Here is a 17,995-nt window from a genome sequence, read left to right on the forward strand (position 1 = left end):
CCTCAACGTAGTATTTATTTATATATTTATATTTTTGTCAAGACAACCTGTCAACCGCGCACTTTGCCTTAATGTGAATTGAACGTTCTCGCTTACCGTACGTAAAGGAAGCAGAAGCAAGCCTTCAATCAATCGCAGTCCTGTCGTTCGAGTGAGTATTTTAAACTGCCCTTTATATGTGTATGACTAATACACGACCTAGAAGGCTCTTGATAACATTTGAGCTTGTTTATTGTTACTCGCAAGGTCATTGGAAGCTCGCTTGCTAATATGTCAACAAAGCCGGGTGGCTAGGCAGCTAGCACGCCTACAAGTAGCACTCAGCTGTCAATCAAAAGTCAATCAAGGAAAACGCTTGACTTGATTCTTGTTTTCTTCTCCAAACAGAAGCTGACGGCCACAATGAAAATAGAGTAATGGCTTCACATGCTACAAATTGCTACATCTCGTCACCAACATCTTCTACAAAAGGTAACACATGCCTATTTTGCTCCTGTTTTGTTCTTGTGCCGCTGGTGGAGAGTCGCTCAAAACATTCTCACTCTTTGGGTCATTTGATATTCGTTTGAAAACAGATAATAGAAATAGAAAAACGAGTCATATTATTTCATTTTCATTTTAAAATAGAAACACCAAAATTGAAATACAGGTCGTTATTCTCGTTTGGTTGTCTGGAACGAGAAAGGAAAGCCTAGTAACAGTTTAATTATCAATTTTTACTTCAACAACGTAAAAAGGAGACAGCACGAGGCACAAATCGAAAAAAAAACCGACTTGTATTTTTGTTTTTGGATCTCGAAGTTGTCACCCCGAGCATTTCTCATACTGGCCAGGAGATGGCGACATTGACATCTTAAAACAAAAAACAAAAACAAAAAAAACAACAACCCCAATATCGATTCTATGTGAGCATCTCCAGACAAAATTAGACAAACTACACATGTAGACATAATTACCGGTACCCGTCTTTTAATGCAATAATAATAATAATATTATTAATAATAATAATAATAATAATACTTAAAAAAAACGACATACATCAGACATCTCCTATTTTTAAATGTCATTTTATTACAAATATTTTTAAATGTCTTGTTTTTAAAAAATATTCTTAAATGTCTATTTTTAAAAATATGTTTAAATGTCTCATATTTTATAAAATTATTTTTAAATGTCTCATTTTATAAAAATACTTTTAAATGTCTGTATTTTTTTTTTAATATTTTTAAATGTCTTGTATTTTTTTTTTATATTTTTAAATGACGAAGAGTTTTTGCCTTGACAATAAACTCTTCTGTCAGTCTTCCAAAGGCTTCTCCATGACTTTTTGAGCACCTGTTAGCTCCGCCATTTTCTACCTTGTTTTTTTTTTTTTTTTTTAAATGAACTTGTGATTTGAAAACCTGTCCAGAGGTGTGTGAGGATGTTGCAAAGTACACGGCACTTACGTTTGATTGCCAGTGCGAGATGTCGGTTGGTGTGCTCACGTGGTGTCCGTGTGGCATTGGAAGGAAGTGACGTCACATGTGAGCTCCTTCAGCTGAGTCGGTCCCACACAAAAGCGCCTCAAAGGCTTTCAAATTGTCATGTCAAGCTTTTGTGTTCAATAAATGCTTCAACTTGAACGGGCGTCTTTGTGTTTTATCAGACAAATGTGCCCTCGGCGCATTTGAAGCCTTTGCTGTGTAGTGGCAAACAAACGATTCTGAGTCTGACAGCAGTTTACCACTCTGTCGTCTCATATTCCTCCTCCTGTTGCTCTCCAAATTGTCAAATTTGAGCCACTTTGGCTGACGTGAACACAAAAAGTCTTGTGTCCATTGGAGTAACTGATGTGAAACTCTTACCTCAACACTTCAAAATGGCTTCCAGAAGCTCTCTGCTGCTTTGACTACCTCTAACTCCGCCCAGTTTTGGCTCCACCAATCACGAAGCAGCTCAAATTTGCATAACCACGCCCACCCCAAACCGACCAATCACAGTGTTCGATTTTGCAAAAACTGGCTTACTTTTGCAATTCTGACCAATCACGTCGCTTTAAAATTTTATAACCACACCCACTTACACCAACCAATCACAGCGCTTCTAGTTTGCATAGCCACACCCACTTATTAACCAATCATAGCCTTTTATCCTCATTGCTCCGCCCACTTCCAGAACTATTAGCCAATCACAAACCAGTATTCCCGCCTCATCCTGCCCAATTTGAGGGGAAAAAAAAATTCCAAAAAAAAAATCCCCAAAAAAAAATCAAAAAAAAAAAAAAACCCTCAAAAAAAGAAATAAAAAAAAAGAATTCAGAAGTTTTTTTGTTTTTTTTTTTAAGTTTTAATTTTTTTATGTTATGTTTTTTTTTTTTAAGTTTAGATTTTTTTTTTTTATGTTGTGTTTGTGATGTTTTGGGAAACAAATCAAGAATTAAAGTGTTCTTTTGTAATCAAGCTTTATTTTTTCTTTTGCAGAGTCAATCACAAAGCAAACAAAAGTTACATGTTGGATGATCTTGTGGTCAACAGGTCAGCCAGGAAGAAGAACATGGACCTAAAAAAAAAAAAAAAAGTCTGCTCCTCACTGCATGTGGTCAAGTGGCTGGCCAGGAAGAAGAACGTGGACCTAAGACACAAAAACAAAGTTAAGTCAACTTCTAGTGCAGAGAAACAAAAAAAAAAAAAGTTTAGCATGAAAAACCTACCAAGACGAGTTTTCTGTAACTTGTTTCCACACCACTGCATTTTCAGGAAGCTCATCACCTTCCTTGCTGCCTAAAGAGGAAAAAAACAAAAAAAGGCGAGTTGATCAAGGTTGGCCTGATTGTGCAATCAAGAGTGTTAACATCTGCCATGTACCTTGTGGATGCAAAATCAACAAGAAAAGCAAAAGTTGTTGGCTTGTTGTTGAACTTTGGCTGTCAGCAGGTACCCCGTCGTCCTCCACACTGGACACATCAAATTCAAATGAGACAATTGAAAGATAAAAACTAACGTTCTCTCTTACCAGCTGAGGACAACGACTCTTTCACCTTGGAGCATCCAGCAGCTTCATCTGCAACACAACATGCAAGGTAGACACCATGGCAAGCAATTACTCATTTTTTAGCAGAATTTTTTTTATAATTAACCTTCTGTTGAAGCAGCACACCTGTGAAGAGGACAGACAAACCTGCACAACACAAGCGAGGGACCAGTCAACATGCTCATTTATTTTCTTTATTTTAAACTACAATGTTGAAAATGGAGGCAGCTTGGAGCACCACCTGCAAGGAGTCGTCTTGATTGCAGAAACTCCGACTGGAAGGTGCACTGCATGCAGAGTCAAAGAGAACGCAGGTGAGTGCACTTTGAAATGTTTAATTGGCAAATTTGTTTGGAATTTACGTTGGCACTCATGTTGGACACAAGTTGATCATGTCTGATGGACTGCACCATCTAGAATTTTGAGAAGAAAAAAAAAAAGGATTTATCAAGTTAAATCTTTGCAACAGGTCCAAACCTTGAAGACGACTTTGACCTGCACAGGTGGAGCAATGCTGCTCAATCAGGCTCTTCACCACCACCTGGTGGTGGTGTGCAGGAAGAACATGAGGGTAAAGTACCTTGTTGAGCAGGCTTCCCCAATCCTGGTCCTTTTGGGCCTAAGTCCTGCAGGATTTAAATTTTTCTGTACATCACACCTGACTCTTAAATATCAGAATCAGCTGTTGTGCAGAAAAATGTAAAACCTGAAGGACCAGAATTGGAAGAGGGTCCTGACTGCAGTTTCTCATTGCCAATTTGGTGAAACAAAAGGAAAAAGAAAATGTTCACTTGTTGCCAGTCTTGTTCCACAGCTCTTTGAAGCGCCGTCCATCTCATCCAGATCTCCTGTGCCGAGCTCGTTATGCCTGAAGTGATACAAGAGGTTCAATCACATGCTGAAATAAACGTGTCAAACATTCGGGCTCTTGTGAACGTGTGTGTTTCACCAGTGAAGGGCAGCACTGGACGCCTCTTCCACGACGACGTGCAGCTGCTGGCCTGAAAGATACGACAACGTTTGTGTAAGCATTTTAACTTTTACAACAGTCGGCCTTACAAGCTAGTTTAGCTTAGTTGAAAGTCTCATGAAGCCACGCCTCAAACGACAGCAAGTCGGCCATTTTAGAGCCTGTGGACAGAAATAAGAAACACAACCTAAAACTTTATTTTGTCTGTTTAATAGATATATTTAATAAAAACTTACATTTTGCCATTTTTGCAGTCAATCTGGCCATTTGTTGAAGATGCGAGCCTGTGGACAGAAAGGAGACATTTAGAAACACTTGATGCAAACTGGTTTGTGAGTCCACGTTGAAATGCACAGCAAGTCGGCCATTTTAGGCTCAATTTGAAGATTTCCATCTGTAGACAAACAATTAGACAATTAACACGCATGTATTTAAATCTGCTTGATTCAGTCCGTGTAATTGTTAAATTTTGGTCTACTTACCTTCCGGAAAACGTCGCTTTGTTTTCATCGCGATTCTGGAAAAAAAATGTGACAATAAAAGCGTTTTGGTGCAGTTTAACCTCGTAGAACCTTTTTTTTTTAGTAGCAATGCTGGCACAAACGTGTTTGCAAGATGCAACCACGCCAAAAGTGCTACATTGCGTTAAAAGTGAACAAAAGTAGCGAATTTAAAGTTATTAAAAGCGCGAACACTAACCTGGTCAAAGTGTTGTAAGATCTTGTGGAAATTCGTGCGGAGCAGCAGGAAGACGAGGACGACGCGATGCTGTCTGAGGTGAGAAAGAATGAACGTCGCGTTTCTTCCGGCTTAAATAGGTTTCCGGTGATGACGTCACTATTAAAAAAAAAAAAACAAGCAAAAAAATACAAAAGTTCGCTATTTAACATAGAAACAAACACAAATCGAAGTTTACTGCATTGAATACGCAAGAGAGAAACATTCAAATTGCTTCATAGAAAGACGCGTCCACCGCGTCCGGGGCTTGAACCCGGTTCGTCTGCTCCGGAGACATGATCCTTCACCACTCGGCCAGCAGTTCTCATGACGATTTCCTTTTTTTAGAACGTATTCATCAAGTGTCACAGTGACGCAGCAAATCGCAAATGCGTCAAACAACATTTAAATACGACCAAACGACTGAATATTTTCACTTCGAGATAGTCGAGTGGTAAATGACTTCGCCTGTACATCAGCACGCTCGGGTTCGATTCTCACTCTTTCTTGCTTCAGAATTGTAAATTGGGGTCACCGGGGATCGAACCGTGGTCGTCTGCACACCAGGCAAAGTTTTTACCGCTCGGCCACTTTGTCCGAGTTGCGGCGATTCATGTTTTAGTATTCCAAGTGCCAAATGCACATTGATCCTTAACGTAACATGGACGTCGACTCGTCCACCACAAGCCAGCCGCTGGCACGTTGGCTTTGTCAGGACTGCTTGTGTTTCCTTTCGCCATCAAAGTGAACATTTACCAAAGTCAAAATGTCAAGTTCACCTCCATCACTAAACCTGTCCTGCCCGATATCCACTTGAAACATTTGACTGACCATTCACTTTTTAAATATCAGCTTGCACGTTAGCATTGCTCAGTGTTTCATACAAATAGCAGACGAGTATTTCAATTGTAAACTTTGTCATGACTCGATTTGAGCATATTTGTCATGGTGTGGTCTGCTTTCATTGTCAAGCCGCAGGGGGCTCGTCTTGGAATTGCTAAGTCACTTTATGACTGAAGTAAAGAAGCAGTGGAGTTTGTTACTTGTGCTTTATTACGAGAAACAAAGATGAATTCACAATATTACACGGGAACAAATGTGGGGACACTTGGGGGTGGGAGAGCTGCCGACTCGTCATCTGGAGGTCTCACAGCGGCCAGGCAGTTTGGAAGAGGACCCAGAGCACCACATGTTCTCTGCAGGGGGGTGACATATGGGGACATTACATTAGGTACAAACGCACAATCAAATACAACATCTCGAGAAAATATGATGCAGTTGTTTTACTTGACCATTTTGCAATAGAACTGTGTGATATGGGCATTTTATATACACCAATAATACAAACTGAACGAAGCAACTGGTAAATTTCTGTGATCTTTTATTTGATTTTCCTCACACAAAAGTACAAATTTTATATAGACCACACAATTCAATTCAATATTCTAATAAGTACCATGTAACGTGCGATGGACGGCGCTCTCAATAGCCAAATGCGAGGCCGCCATATTGCTCCTCCCAATAAATGTTTATCGGCATACGATTCTATAAATTTACAGTATCCAAATTGGAGAAAATATTTGACAGTAATTAGTAGAAATAGCATGATTTATGATGTTTTTCTTTTTAATTCATTAAACAGAACTTAAGGCATTTTACACCTGCCTTCAATACATATATAAATTATATGCATCTAATACACTCGTATTAGAAAACAATCAGTGTGACCAAGAAAATAGGTCAAACCGGCATAAATCGGCGAGCAATGATACATGGTGAACTTGTGCACGCTGTCCGTTGTAAGGAGGACTTCCCAAGAATGAAAAAAAAAAAAAAAAAGATGTTTTGACCAAATTTTGGCGTCGACAACTGAGCAGGTTATTTCAACAAAGCACATTCGCCATTTTCATTTCCGTTACAAAAACTCAATTTACTTAAGGTTTTGAAAGATTGTTTGGAAGTGTTTCCCTAGCGCCAACAGATTGCTGGCCAGCAGAAAAAATAAAATAAAGTTTGAAACGGTGGTAAAAGAGCGAGCCGTTCTCATTGAAGCAAAGAAACGCATTGTGACGTGATGTGCTCAAAAGTCAAACGCGCTTTTCCCTCAAATGTGCAAATCCTACAAGAAGCAAAACGTCATGTGAGAAAGGGCAACAAACGCCAAAAAGTTGCTCGTGTGCTCACCTACCGAGCTGACAGAAGACCACCATTCAAATTCTTCCGCTTGTTGCACACTAGCGCCGCCTGCTGGCCTGTCATCAGGATAGCAAAAGTGTCTCACCTTTATAACATATCTATGTTGTTTTTTCACGTTTGTTTTTGAGATCGCCCAGATGTCCATGTCTATGTTTTTGTAAGCCTGTAAGCTTCATTTGTTGATAAATAAATGCTTATAAAAAAAAACCACAAGCACGCGTCTAGCCATATATAGACCCTTCCAGTGTGACGTCCCGTTAAAGTGCGCCCCCTTGCGGTGAAGGGAGAGCGTCAATGCGAGTGTATTTGAAAACAATCAGTGTGACCAAGAAAATAGTTCAAACGGTTGATAAATCGGCGAGCAATGATTCACGGTGAACAAGAATGAAAAAAAAAAAGATGTTTTGACCAATTTTGGCGTCGACAACTGAGCAGGTTATTTCAACAAAGCACATTCGCCATTTTCATTTCCGTGACAAAAACTCAATTCACTATTAGTTTGGAAAGATTGTTTGGAAGTGTTTCCCTAAACCCAACAGATTGCTGGCCAGCAAGAAAAAATAAAGTTTGAAACGGTGGTAAAAGAGCGAGTCGTTCTCATTGAAGCAAAGAAACGCATTGTGACGTGATGTGCTCGAACCTCAAACGCTCTTTTCCCTCAAATGTGCAAATCCTACAAGAAGCAAAACGTCATGTGAGAAAGGGCAACAAACGCCAAAAAGTTGCTCGTGTGCTCGCCTACCGAGCTGACAGAAGACCACGCATATGGTCGCAGAAAAAACAAACAAACCTGTATATCAAGCGAGCTGCAGTCGGACGTGACGTCAGCCCACCATTCAAAATTTTCCGCTTGTTGCACACTAGCGCCACCTGCTGGCCTGTCATCAGGACTGCAAAAGTGTCTCACCTTTATAACAACATATCAAGAACATCACGATTATCTTTGTGTTTGTCGTGTACCAACCTTCAGATTCTGTGCTTGGACAATGCTTGACCAAAAAGTACAAACACAAAAATAAAAAAAATAGATCAAAAAAATTAAAAATAAATGTGTAAATAAATACAAAAATAAATAATCAAATTCATTTATTCATTCAAATTACTTCACGCTTTTGGCGTCGACAGCCGAGCAGGTTATTTCACCAAAGCACATTCGCCACTTTCATTTTCGTTTCAAAAATGTATTTTTACTTTTTGTTTTGAAAGATATTTGGAAGTGTTTCCCTAACTCGATCGGATTACCCGAAGATGTACAACCAAACAAATATGTACACATTATGAACCTCAACGTAATTTTTATTTTTATTTTTTGTTCAGACACACCACGCATTTGCCTTAATGTGAATTGAACGTTCTCGCTTACCGTACGTATAGGAAGCAGAAGCAAGCCTTCAATCAATCGCAGTCCTGTCGTTCGAGTGAGTATTTTAAACTGCCCTTTATATGTGTATGACTAATACACGACCTAGAAGGCTCTTGATAACATTTGAGCTTGTTTAATGTTACTCGCAAGGTCATTGGAAGCTCGCTTGCTAATATGTCAACAAAGCCGGGTGGCTAGGCAGCTAGCACGCCTACAAGTAGCACTCAGCTGTCAATCAAAAGTCAATCAAGGAAAACGCTTGACTTGAATCTTGTTTTCTTCTCCAAACAGAAGCTGACGGCCACAATGAAAATAGAGTAATGGCTTCACATGCTACAAATTGCTACATCTCGTCACCAACATCTTCTACAAAAGGTAACACATGCCCATTTTGCTCCTGTTTTGTTCTTGTGCCGCTGGTGGAGAGTCGCTCAAAACATTCTCACTCTTTGGGTCATTTGATATTCGTTTGAAAACAGATAATAGAAATAGAAAAACGAGTCATATTATTTCATTTTCGTTTTAAAATAGAAACACCAAATTTGAAATACAGCTCGTTATTCTCGTTTGGTTGTCTGGAACGAGAAAGGAAAGCCTAGTAACAGTTTAATTATCCATTTTTATTTCAACAACGTAAAAAGGAGACAGCACGAGGCACAAATCGAAAAAAAAAACCGACTTGTTTTTTGTTTTTGGATCTCGAAGTTGTCACCCCGAGCATTTCTCATACTGGCCAGGAGATGGGGACATTGACATCTAAAAAAAACAAAAAAAAAAAACAAAAAAAAACAACAAGCCCAATATCGATTCTATGTGACCATCTCCAGACAAAATTAGACAAACTACACATGTAGACATAATTACCGGTACCCGTCTTTTAATGCAATAATAATAATAATAATAATAATAATAATGATAATAAAAAAAAACGACATACATCAGACATCTCCTATTTTTAAATGTCATTTTATTACAAATATTTTTTAAATGTCTTGTGTTTTTTAAAAATATTTTTAAATGTCTATTTTTAAAAATATGTTTAAATGTCTCATATTTTATAAAATTATTTTTAAATGTCTCATTTTATAAAAATACTTTTAAATGTCTGTATTTTTTTTAAATATTTTTAAATATCTTGTATTTTTTTAAATATATTTTTAAATGTCTTGTATTTTTTAAAATATTTTTAAATGTCTTATTTTTAAAAAATATTTTTAAATGTCTCTTGTAGTTAATTTTTTTTTAAATGTATCTTATATTTTTACAAATATTTTTAAATGTCTTATATATTTTTAAATATTTTTAAATATCTTGTATTTTTTTTAAATATTTTTAAATATCTTGTATTTTTTTAAATATTTTTAAATGTCTTATTTTAAAAAAATATTTTTAAATGTCTCTTGTAGTTAATTTTTTTTAAATGTATCTTATATTTTTAAATGTCTTATATATTTTTAAATATTTTTAAATCTCTCTCACTCACTCACTAAAACAGTAATGAGACTTCTCCTTACCCGTTCCAGACAGCCAAACGAGAAAATCAAGCTGTATTTCAATCTATTTTAAAACGAAAATCAAATGACTCTCTTATTTTTAATATTTGTTTTTAAAGAAATATCCACAGACCAAAACACACTGACTGTACACCTGCACAAGCTCCTCATAATATGAATACTGCTAATAATTTCTGAACATTTGTTTAAAAAAAAGAAATCTTTTTTTTTTTTTTTTTTTTTTTTTTTTTAAAGACGACCTGTCATAAAGAATGAGAAAAACTGTTTAAAGATTGAAAAAATATATATATTTATTGAAATAGTTCGACTAAGCCCAACATTGGAGTATGGAGTGTCGCCATATGAAAGGTGTCTCTCATTTTGGGTTATCAATTTGGATGTAGCTTTTATTTTGCTGCTGTATGGAGACGACTCCTTTGGAATTTTCAAAGGCCATTCCGAGCACAATTTCAAACCATCGTCATCATTGATGAATTGTTTAAGTCTCCTTTTTTTTATTTTTTTTTTATTTTCTTAAAGTCCACTGACTGTTTAAATATTGATACGGCTTGAATATCAAGTATTGTCAAATTTATAGTGCAACCTCTCAAAACGAAAACAGCAAAAGTTATTCTGATTTATAAGAGTGGAGATCAACATTGATTTACTAATTACAAACCTATATATTGTTACTGTCATAGTTCTTTAAAAAAAATAAAAAAATCCAGTAAACTATTTTCACATAAACCTTATTGAGAAAGGCAGTAATGGGACTTGTGGAACAAATTGCTAACAGTGTAGATTGAGAAAAAAATACTGTTGTGATTTTCATAAACTTAATGAAGGTTTTTAAAAATCTTGTTTTTGCACTTTGTTTATTAAAATAAGTTTCGATTGAAATGTGCTAAAAAGCATTTTTTTGTTGTTGTTTTTTTTCTTCTTCAACCCGTAGGTACTGCCTAAACAATGTTACTTTCTTTTGGGGATATTTTTTTTAATTTTTTTATTTTTTCAAAAAAATAGTTTTACAGTAATCATAATCCGTTTATTGTGCATGGTAAACTTTCAACTAATATTGAAATAATGAAATGTAAAGGTTTTTTTTTTTTCTATCCAATTAATTGCCCTGCAAAATAATCGACAGATTAATCAATTATTGCTGTTAGTTGCAGCCATAATTAAGATTTTTATATTTAGCATGTATTTTTTTTTCTATTGCAATATAAAATCTGAATATGTAAAGTTTACATTTTCTGAGCTTGAAATCTTGTTGAAGCGATTCCTTGTGGAAGGGAAGACTTTCATCTGACGCACAAAAAAAACAAGAAAAAAACTGATCAGTTAGTGGACAAAAGTGAAACTCTTGAATCAAAAACATTATGAAGATAAATATAACAATTGATTCTGAGAAGAAAAAGCTAAGTGTACCATAATTATTCAATAAATCATTTAAATTAATAGATAAATAAATACAAGTGATTTGAAGAATGTGATATTCAAGTTGGTATGTTTTTTGTTTTTTTAAATACTCTTAAGACGCAAACTGTATTGTCAAGGTAAAACTGTTTTTAAAAACATTTTCATATTTTTGAGATGGAAAATATCTTTTCAAGATCATTTTCCATTTTTGAGAGTCATATTGCCCGAATCAAGTAATCTTTTTCCACGGGAAGGTGAAGGACTGATGGAGGAGCAGTTTGTTGCCTGTTTGATGTCTAATTTGAACTCATTTTGCCATATTGACGATATCCGATTCTGATCATTATGTGGCCATTGTGAAAAGTGTTGACAATGTGACTCACCGCTTTGTTTTTTTGTCTGGATGATTGACAGCCTCGGGGGACCTTTCAGCAGCCGACAGACTGGACGGACGGACGGATGGACGGCAACCTGCATTTGGACACATGATGATTGTAAGTACGCAGTGTTGTGATTTTGTAATGGACAAAGGACAAGAAAAAAAAAAATAAAAAGGATAGGCTTAACAAAGGAGCACCTTTATCAATCTTTTCTAATTTTTGTAATGGACAGAAATAAAATAAAATAAAAAAAAGGATAGACTTAACAAAGGAGCACCTTTATCAATCTTTTCTAATTTTTGTAATGGACAAAAATAAAATAAATAAATTTAAAAAAAAAAGGATAGACTTAACAAAGGAGCACCTTTATCAGTCTTTTCTAATTTTTGTAATGGACAAAAATAAAATAAATAAAAAAAAATTAAAAAAGGAAACTTAACAAAGGAGCACCTTTATCAATCTTTTCTAATCTTTGTAATGGACAAAAATGAAATAAATTTAAAAAAAAAAAAGGATAGACTTAACAAAGGAGCACCTTTATCAATCTTTTCTAATTTTTGTAATGGACAAAAATAAAATAAATAAATAATAATTTAAAAAAAAGGATAAACTTAACAAAGGAGCACCTTTATCAATCTTTTCTAATTTTTGTAATGGACAAAAATAAAATAAATAATAAAAAAAAGGATAAAATTAACAAAGGAGCACCTTTATCAATCTTTTCTAATTTTTGTAATGGACAAAAAAAAAAAAAAAAAAAAAGGAAACTTAACAAAGGAGCACCTTTATCAATCTTTTCTAATTTTTGTAATGGACAAAAATAAAATAAATAAATAAATAAATAAAAAAAAGGATAAACTTAACAAAGGAACACCTTTATCAATCTTTTCTAATTTTTGTAATGAAGAAAAAAAAAAAGAAAAAAAAAAAAAGGAAACTTAACAAAGGAGCACTTTTATCAATCTTTTCTAATTTTTGTAATGGCCAAAAATAAAATAAATAAATAATAAAAAAAAGGATAAACTTAACAAAGGAACACCTTTATCAATCTTTTCTAATTTTTGTAATGGACAAAAATAAAATAAATTAAAAAAATTTAAAAAAGGAAACTTAACAAAGGAGCACCTTTATCAATCTTTTCTCATTTTTGTAATGGACAAAGGACAAAACAAAACAAAAAAAAAGCACTTCACAAAGGAGCAACTTTATCAATCTTTTCTGATTTTTGTAATGGACAAAAAAAAAACAAAAAAAAAACAAAAGGAAACTTAACAAAGGAGCACCTTTATCAATCTTTTCTAATTTTTGTAATGGACAAAAATAAAATAAATAAATTTTAAAAAAAAAAGGATAAACTTAACAAAGGAGCACCTTTATCAATCTTTTCTCATTTTTGTAATGGACAAAGGACAAAACAAAACAAAAAAAAAGCACTTCACAAAGGAGCAACTTTATCAATCTTTTCTGATTTTTGTAATGGACAAAAAAAAAACAAAAAAAAAACAAAAGGAAACTTAACAAAGGAGCACCTTTATCAATCTTTTCTAATTTTTGTAATGGACAAAAATAAAATAAATAAATTTTAAAAAAAAAAGGATAAACTTAACAAAGGAACACCTTTATCAATCTTTTCTAATTTTTGTAATGAGAAAAAAAAAAAAAAAAAAAAAAAAAGAAACTTAACAAAGGAGCACTTTTATCAATCTTTTCTAATTTTTGTAATGGACAAAAATAAAATAAATAATTTAAAAAAAAAAAGGATAAACTTAACAAAGGAGCACCTTTATCAATCTTTTCTAAGTTTTGTAATGGACAAAAAAAAAAAAAAAAAAAGGATAGACTTAAAGGAGCACCTTTATCAATCTTTTCTATTTTTTGTCATGGATAAAAAAAAAAAAACAAACAAAAACATGTTAACACCTGCGATGCCTCGTTAGCCCCTACGAAGAGTTTTTGCTTTGACAACAAACTCTTCTGTCAGTCTGCCAAAGGTTTCTCCATGACTTTTTGAGCACCTGTTAGCTCCGCCATTTTCTACCTTGTTTTTTTTTTTTTTTAAATGAACTTGTGATTTGAAAACCTGTCCAGAGGTGTGTGAGGATGTTGCAAAGTACACGGCACTTACGTTTGATTGCCAGTGCGAGATGTCGGTTGGTGTGCTCACGTGGTGTCCGTGTGGCATTGGAAGGAAGTGACGTCACATGTGAGCTCCTTCAGCTGAGTCGGTCCCACACAAAAGCGCCTCAAAGGCTTTCAAATTGTCATGTCAAGCTTTTGTGTTCAATAAATGCTTCAACTTGAACGGGCGTCTTTGTGTTTTATCAGTCAAATGTGCCCTCGGCGCATTGGAAGCCTTTGCTGTGTAGTGGCAAACAAACGATTCTGAGTCTGACAGCAGTTTACCACTCTGTCGTCTCATATTCCTCCTCCTGTTGCTCTCCAAATTGTCAAATTTGAGCCACTTTGGCTGACGTGAACACAAAAAGTCTTGTGTCCATTGGAGTAACTGATGTGAAACTCTTACCTCAACACTTCAAAATGGCTTCCAGAAGCTCTCTGCTGCTTTGACTACCTCTAACTCCGCCCAGTTTTGGCTCCACCAATCACGAAGCAGCTCAAATTTGCATAACCACGCCCACCCCAAACCGACCAATCACAGTGTTCGATTTTGCAAAAACTGGCTTACTTTTGCAATTCTGACCAATCACGTCGCTTTAAAATTTTATAACCACACCCACTTACACCAACCAATCACAGCGCTTCTAGTTTGCATAGCCACACCCACTTATTAACCAATCATAGCCTTTTATCCTCATTGCTCCGCCCACTTCCAGAACTATTAGCCAATCACAAACCAGTATTCCGGCCTCATCCTGCCCAATTTGAGGGGAAAAAAAAAAAAATTCCAGGAAAAAAAAAAAAATCCCCCCAAAAAAAAAAATCCAAAAAAGAATTTAAAAGTTTTTTTTTTTTTTTGTTTATATATTTTTTTTTATGTTATGTTTTTTTTTTTTTAAGTTTAGATTTTTTTTTATGTTGTGTTTGTGATGTTTTGGGAAACAAATCAAGAATTAAAGTGTTCTTTTGTAATCAAGCTTTATTTTTTCTTCTGCAGAGTCAATCACAAAGCAAACAAAAGTTACATGTTGGATGATCTTGTGGTCAACAGGTCAGCCAGGAAGAAGCGCATGGACCTAAAAAAAAAAATAAGTCTGCTCCTCACTGCATGTGGTCAAGTGGCTGGCCAGGAAGAAGAACGTGGACCTAAGACGCCAAAAAAAAAAAAAAGTGAGTCACAAAGTTAAGTCAACTTCTAGTGCAGAAAAAAAAAAAGTTTAGCATGAAAAACCTACCAAGACGAGTTTTCTGTAACTTGTTTCCACACCACTGCATTTTCAGGAAGCTCATCACCTTCCTTGCTGCCTAAAAAGGAAAAAAAAAAGGCGAGTTGATCAAGGTTGGCCTGATTGTGCAATCAAGAGTGTCAACATCTGCCATGTACCTTGTGGATGCAAAATCAGCAAGAAAAGCACAAGTTGTTGGCTCGTCGTTGAACTTTGGCCGTCAGCAGGTACCCCGTCGTCCTCCACACCTGACACATCAAATTCAAATGAGACAATTGAAAGCTGAAATCAAACTTTTTCTCTTACCAGCTGAGGACACCAACTCCAATCAGTCTGCTTTCTTTCATCTTGGAACATCCAGCAGCTTCATCTGCAACACAACATGCAAGGTGGACACCATGGCAAACAGACAATCACTTTTTTAGCGCAGTTTTTTTTTGTTTTTTTTAATAATTAACCTCTTGTTGAAGCAGCACGCCGAACATGCTGGCACACCTGTGAAGAGGACAGACAAACCTGCACAACACAAGCAAGGGACTAGGCAACATGCTCATTTATTTTCTTTATTTAAAACTAAAATGTTGAAAATGGAGGCAGCTTGGAGCACCACCTGCAAGGAGTCGTCTTGATTGCAGAAACTCGGACCGGCCCCACTTGGACTGGAAGGTGCACTGCATGCAGAGTCAAAGAATGCAGGTGAGTGCACTTTGAAATGTTTAATTGGCAAATTTGTTTGGAGTTTACGTTGACACTCATGTTGGACACAAGTTGATCATGTCTGATGGACTGCACCATCTAGAATTTTAAGGAAAAAAATGTGTTAATCAAGTTAAATCTTTGCAACAGGTCCAAACCTTGAAGATGACTTTGACCTGCACAGGAGGAGCCATGTTGCGTCAATCAGGCTCTTCACCACCACCTGGTGGACAACAGCAGGAAGAACATGCAAGAGGGTAAAGTACCTTGTTAACCAGGCTTCCCCAATCCTGGTCCTTTTGGGCCTGAGTCCTGTACGATTTACATTTTTCTGTACATCACACCTGACTCTTAAAGATCAGAATGAGCTGTTGTGCAGAAAAAAAGTAAAACCTGCCAGACTCTGGCCCTGAAGGACCAGAATTGGAAGAGGGTCCTGACTGCAGTTTCTCATTGCCGCTTTGGTGAAACATTAAATGGAAAAAGAAAATGTTGACTTGTTGCCAGTCTTGTTCCACAGCTCTTTGATGCGCCGTCCATCTCATCCAGATCTCCTGTGCCGAGCTCGTTATGCCTGAAGTGATACAAGAGGTTCAATCACATGCTGAAATAAACGTGTCAAACATTCGGGCTCTTGTGAACGTGTGTTTCACCAGTGAAGGGCAGCACTGGACGCCTCTTCCACGACGACGTGCAACTGCTGGCCTGAAAGATACGACAACGTTTGTGTAAGCATTTTAACTTTTACAACAGTCGGCCTTACATGCTAATTAGCTTAGTTGAAAGTCTCATGAAGCCACGCCTCAAACGACAGCAAGTCGGCCATTTTAGAGCCTGTGGACAGAAATAAGAATCAACAACCTGAAACTTTATTTTGTCTGTTTAATAGATATATTTAATAAAAACTTACATTCTGCCATTTTTTGCAGTCAATCTGGCCGTTGTGTTTTAGATGCGAGCCTGTGGACAGAAAGGAGACATTTAGAAACACTTGATACAAACTGGTTTGTTTGTTAGTCCACGTTGAAACGCACAGCAAGTCGGCCATTTTAGGCTCAATTTGAAGATTTCCCACCTGTAGACAAACAATTAGACAATTAACACGCATGTATTTAAATCTGCTTGATTCAGTCCGTGTAATTGTTAAATTTTGGTCTACTTACCTTCCGGAAAACGTCGCTTTGTTTTCATCGCGATTCTGGAAAAAAAATGTGACAATAAAAGCGTTTTGGTGCAGTTTAACCTCGTAGAACCTTTTTTTTTAGTAGCAACGCTGGCACAAACGTGTTTGCAAGATGCAAGCACGCCAAAAGTGCTACATTGCGTTAAAAGTTAACAAGAGTAGCGAATTTAGAGTTATTAAAAGCGCGAACACTAACCTGGTCAAAGTGTTGTAAGATCTTGTGGAAATTCGTGCGGAGCAGCAGGAAGACGAGGACGACGCGATGCTGTCTGAGGTGAGAAAGAATGAACGTCGCGTTTCTTCCGCCTTAAATAGGTTTCCGGTGATGACGTCACTATATATAAAAAAAAAAAAAAAAGTTCGCTATTTAACATAGAAACAAACACAAATCGCAGTTTCCTGCATTGAATAAGCAAGAGAGAAACATTCAAAGTGCTTCATAGAAAGACGCGTCCACCGCGTCCGGGGCTTGAACCCGGTTCGTCTGCTCCGGAGACATGATCCTTCACCACTCGGCCAGCAGTTCTCATGACGATTTCGTTTTTTAGAACGTATTCATCAAGTAGCAGTGACGCAGCGTCAATCAACATAGAAATACGACCAAACGACCAAGACTTTTCACTTCGAGATAGTCAAGTGGTAAATGACTTTGACTGTGCATCAGCGAGCTCGGGTTCGATTCTTACTCATTCTTGCTTTTGAATTGTACATTGAGGTCCCCACGGGGATCGAACCGTGGTCGTCTGCACACCAGGCAAAGTTTTTACCGCTCGGCCACTTTGTCCGAGTCGCGGCGATTTATGTTTTAGTATTCCAAGTGCCAAATGCACATTGATCCTTGACGTAACATGGACGTCGACTCGTCCACCACAAGCCAGCCGCTGGCACGTTGGCTTTGGCAGGACTGCTTGTGTTTCCTTTCGCCATCAAAGTGAACATTTACCAAAGTCAAAATGTCAAGTTCACCTCCATCACTAAACCTGTCCTGCCCGATATCCACTTGAAACATTTGACTGACCATTCACTTTTTAAATATCAGCTTGCACGTTAGCATTGCTCAGTGTTTCATACAAATAGCAGACGAGTATTTCAATTGTAAACTTTGTCATGACTTGATTTGAGCATATTTGTCATGGTGTGGTCTGCTTTCATTGTCAAGCCGCAGGGGGCTCGTCTTGGAATTGCTAAGTCACTTTATGACTGAAGTAAAGAGGCAGTGGAG

The 17,995-nt window shown here is 36.4% G+C and overlaps 1 protein-coding gene and 3 long non-coding RNA genes across 23 annotated transcripts in view; 2 read left to right on the forward strand and 2 right to left on the reverse strand.

The window, feature by feature from the left end:
- Positions 1–3,933, forward strand: part of LOC144006935 (uncharacterized) — a 31,502-nt gene extending 27,569 nt beyond the window's left edge. For 2 of the 6 annotated variants that reach the window (XR_013279981.1, XR_013279976.1), the window contains exons 4-8: positions 388–471; positions 2,517–2,915; positions 2,998–3,061; positions 3,134–3,326; positions 3,482–3,933. This is a non-coding gene — a long non-coding RNA (uncharacterized LOC144006935). Of the gene's footprint in view, positions 1–387; positions 472–2,462; positions 2,916–2,997; positions 3,062–3,130; positions 3,327–3,481 lie in introns of all 6 variants that reach the window. The other 4 variants (XR_013279977.1, XR_013279979.1, XR_013279980.1 and 1 more) reach the window with 4 other exon arrangements.
- On the reverse strand, positions 2,425–16,491 carry LOC144006931 (uncharacterized). Of its 12 annotated transcripts, XM_077506062.1 has the most exons (10): positions 4,682–5,138; positions 4,219–4,499; positions 3,962–4,143; positions 3,508–3,880; positions 3,375–3,425; positions 3,254–3,299; positions 2,995–3,042; positions 2,847–2,935; positions 2,693–2,762; positions 2,425–2,613 (listed from the first exon to the last, which is right to left on the reverse strand). In XM_077506062.1, the coding sequence occupies exons 7-10, from the start codon at positions 3,027–3,029 to the stop codon at positions 2,487–2,489; spliced, it is 321 nt and encodes a 106-aa protein (XP_077362188.1). In that variant the 5' UTR covers positions 3,030–3,042; positions 3,254–3,299; positions 3,375–3,425; positions 3,508–3,880; positions 3,962–4,143; positions 4,219–4,499; positions 4,682–5,138; the 3' UTR covers positions 2,425–2,486. The 12 variants fall into 12 exon arrangements, 9 of the variants coding, with proteins under 9 accessions (XP_077362188.1, XP_077362183.1, XP_077362186.1 ...); XR_013279972.1 differs by having other exon boundaries at positions 2,995–3,880; positions 4,219–4,266; positions 4,337–4,376; positions 4,465–4,499; XR_013279971.1 differs by having other exon boundaries at positions 2,995–3,880; positions 4,219–4,266; positions 4,465–4,499.
- On the reverse strand, positions 5,735–14,097 carry LOC144006940 (uncharacterized). Of its 2 annotated transcripts, XR_013280000.1 has the most exons (5): positions 13,676–14,097; positions 11,554–11,641; positions 11,000–11,056; positions 7,686–7,802; positions 5,735–5,895 (listed from the first exon to the last, which is right to left on the reverse strand). It is a non-coding gene; the product is annotated as an uncharacterized LOC144006940 (long non-coding RNA). The 2 variants fall into 2 exon arrangements; XR_013279999.1 differs by lacking the exon at positions 11,000–11,056.
- LOC144006938 (uncharacterized) lies at positions 7,836–16,509 on the forward strand. 3 transcript variants are annotated; one of them, XR_013279995.1, is made up of 9 exons: positions 7,836–8,313; positions 8,550–8,633; positions 11,585–11,664; positions 14,720–14,838; positions 14,950–15,121; positions 15,204–15,283; positions 15,368–15,590; positions 15,741–15,847; positions 16,098–16,509. It is a non-coding gene; the product is annotated as an uncharacterized LOC144006938 (long non-coding RNA). The 3 variants fall into 3 exon arrangements; XR_013279994.1 differs by having other exon boundaries at positions 14,666–14,838; positions 15,741–16,509; XR_013279993.1 differs by having other exon boundaries at positions 7,837–8,313; positions 15,741–16,509.
- The last annotated feature ends 1,486 nt before the right edge of the window (positions 16,510–17,995 follow it).

This window comes from Festucalex cinctus, chromosome 19 (genome assembly GCF_051991245.1).
Source record: "Festucalex cinctus isolate MCC-2025b chromosome 19, RoL_Fcin_1.0, whole genome shotgun sequence".
NCBI classification, from domain to species: domain Eukaryota; kingdom Metazoa; phylum Chordata; class Actinopteri; order Syngnathiformes; family Syngnathidae; genus Festucalex; species Festucalex cinctus.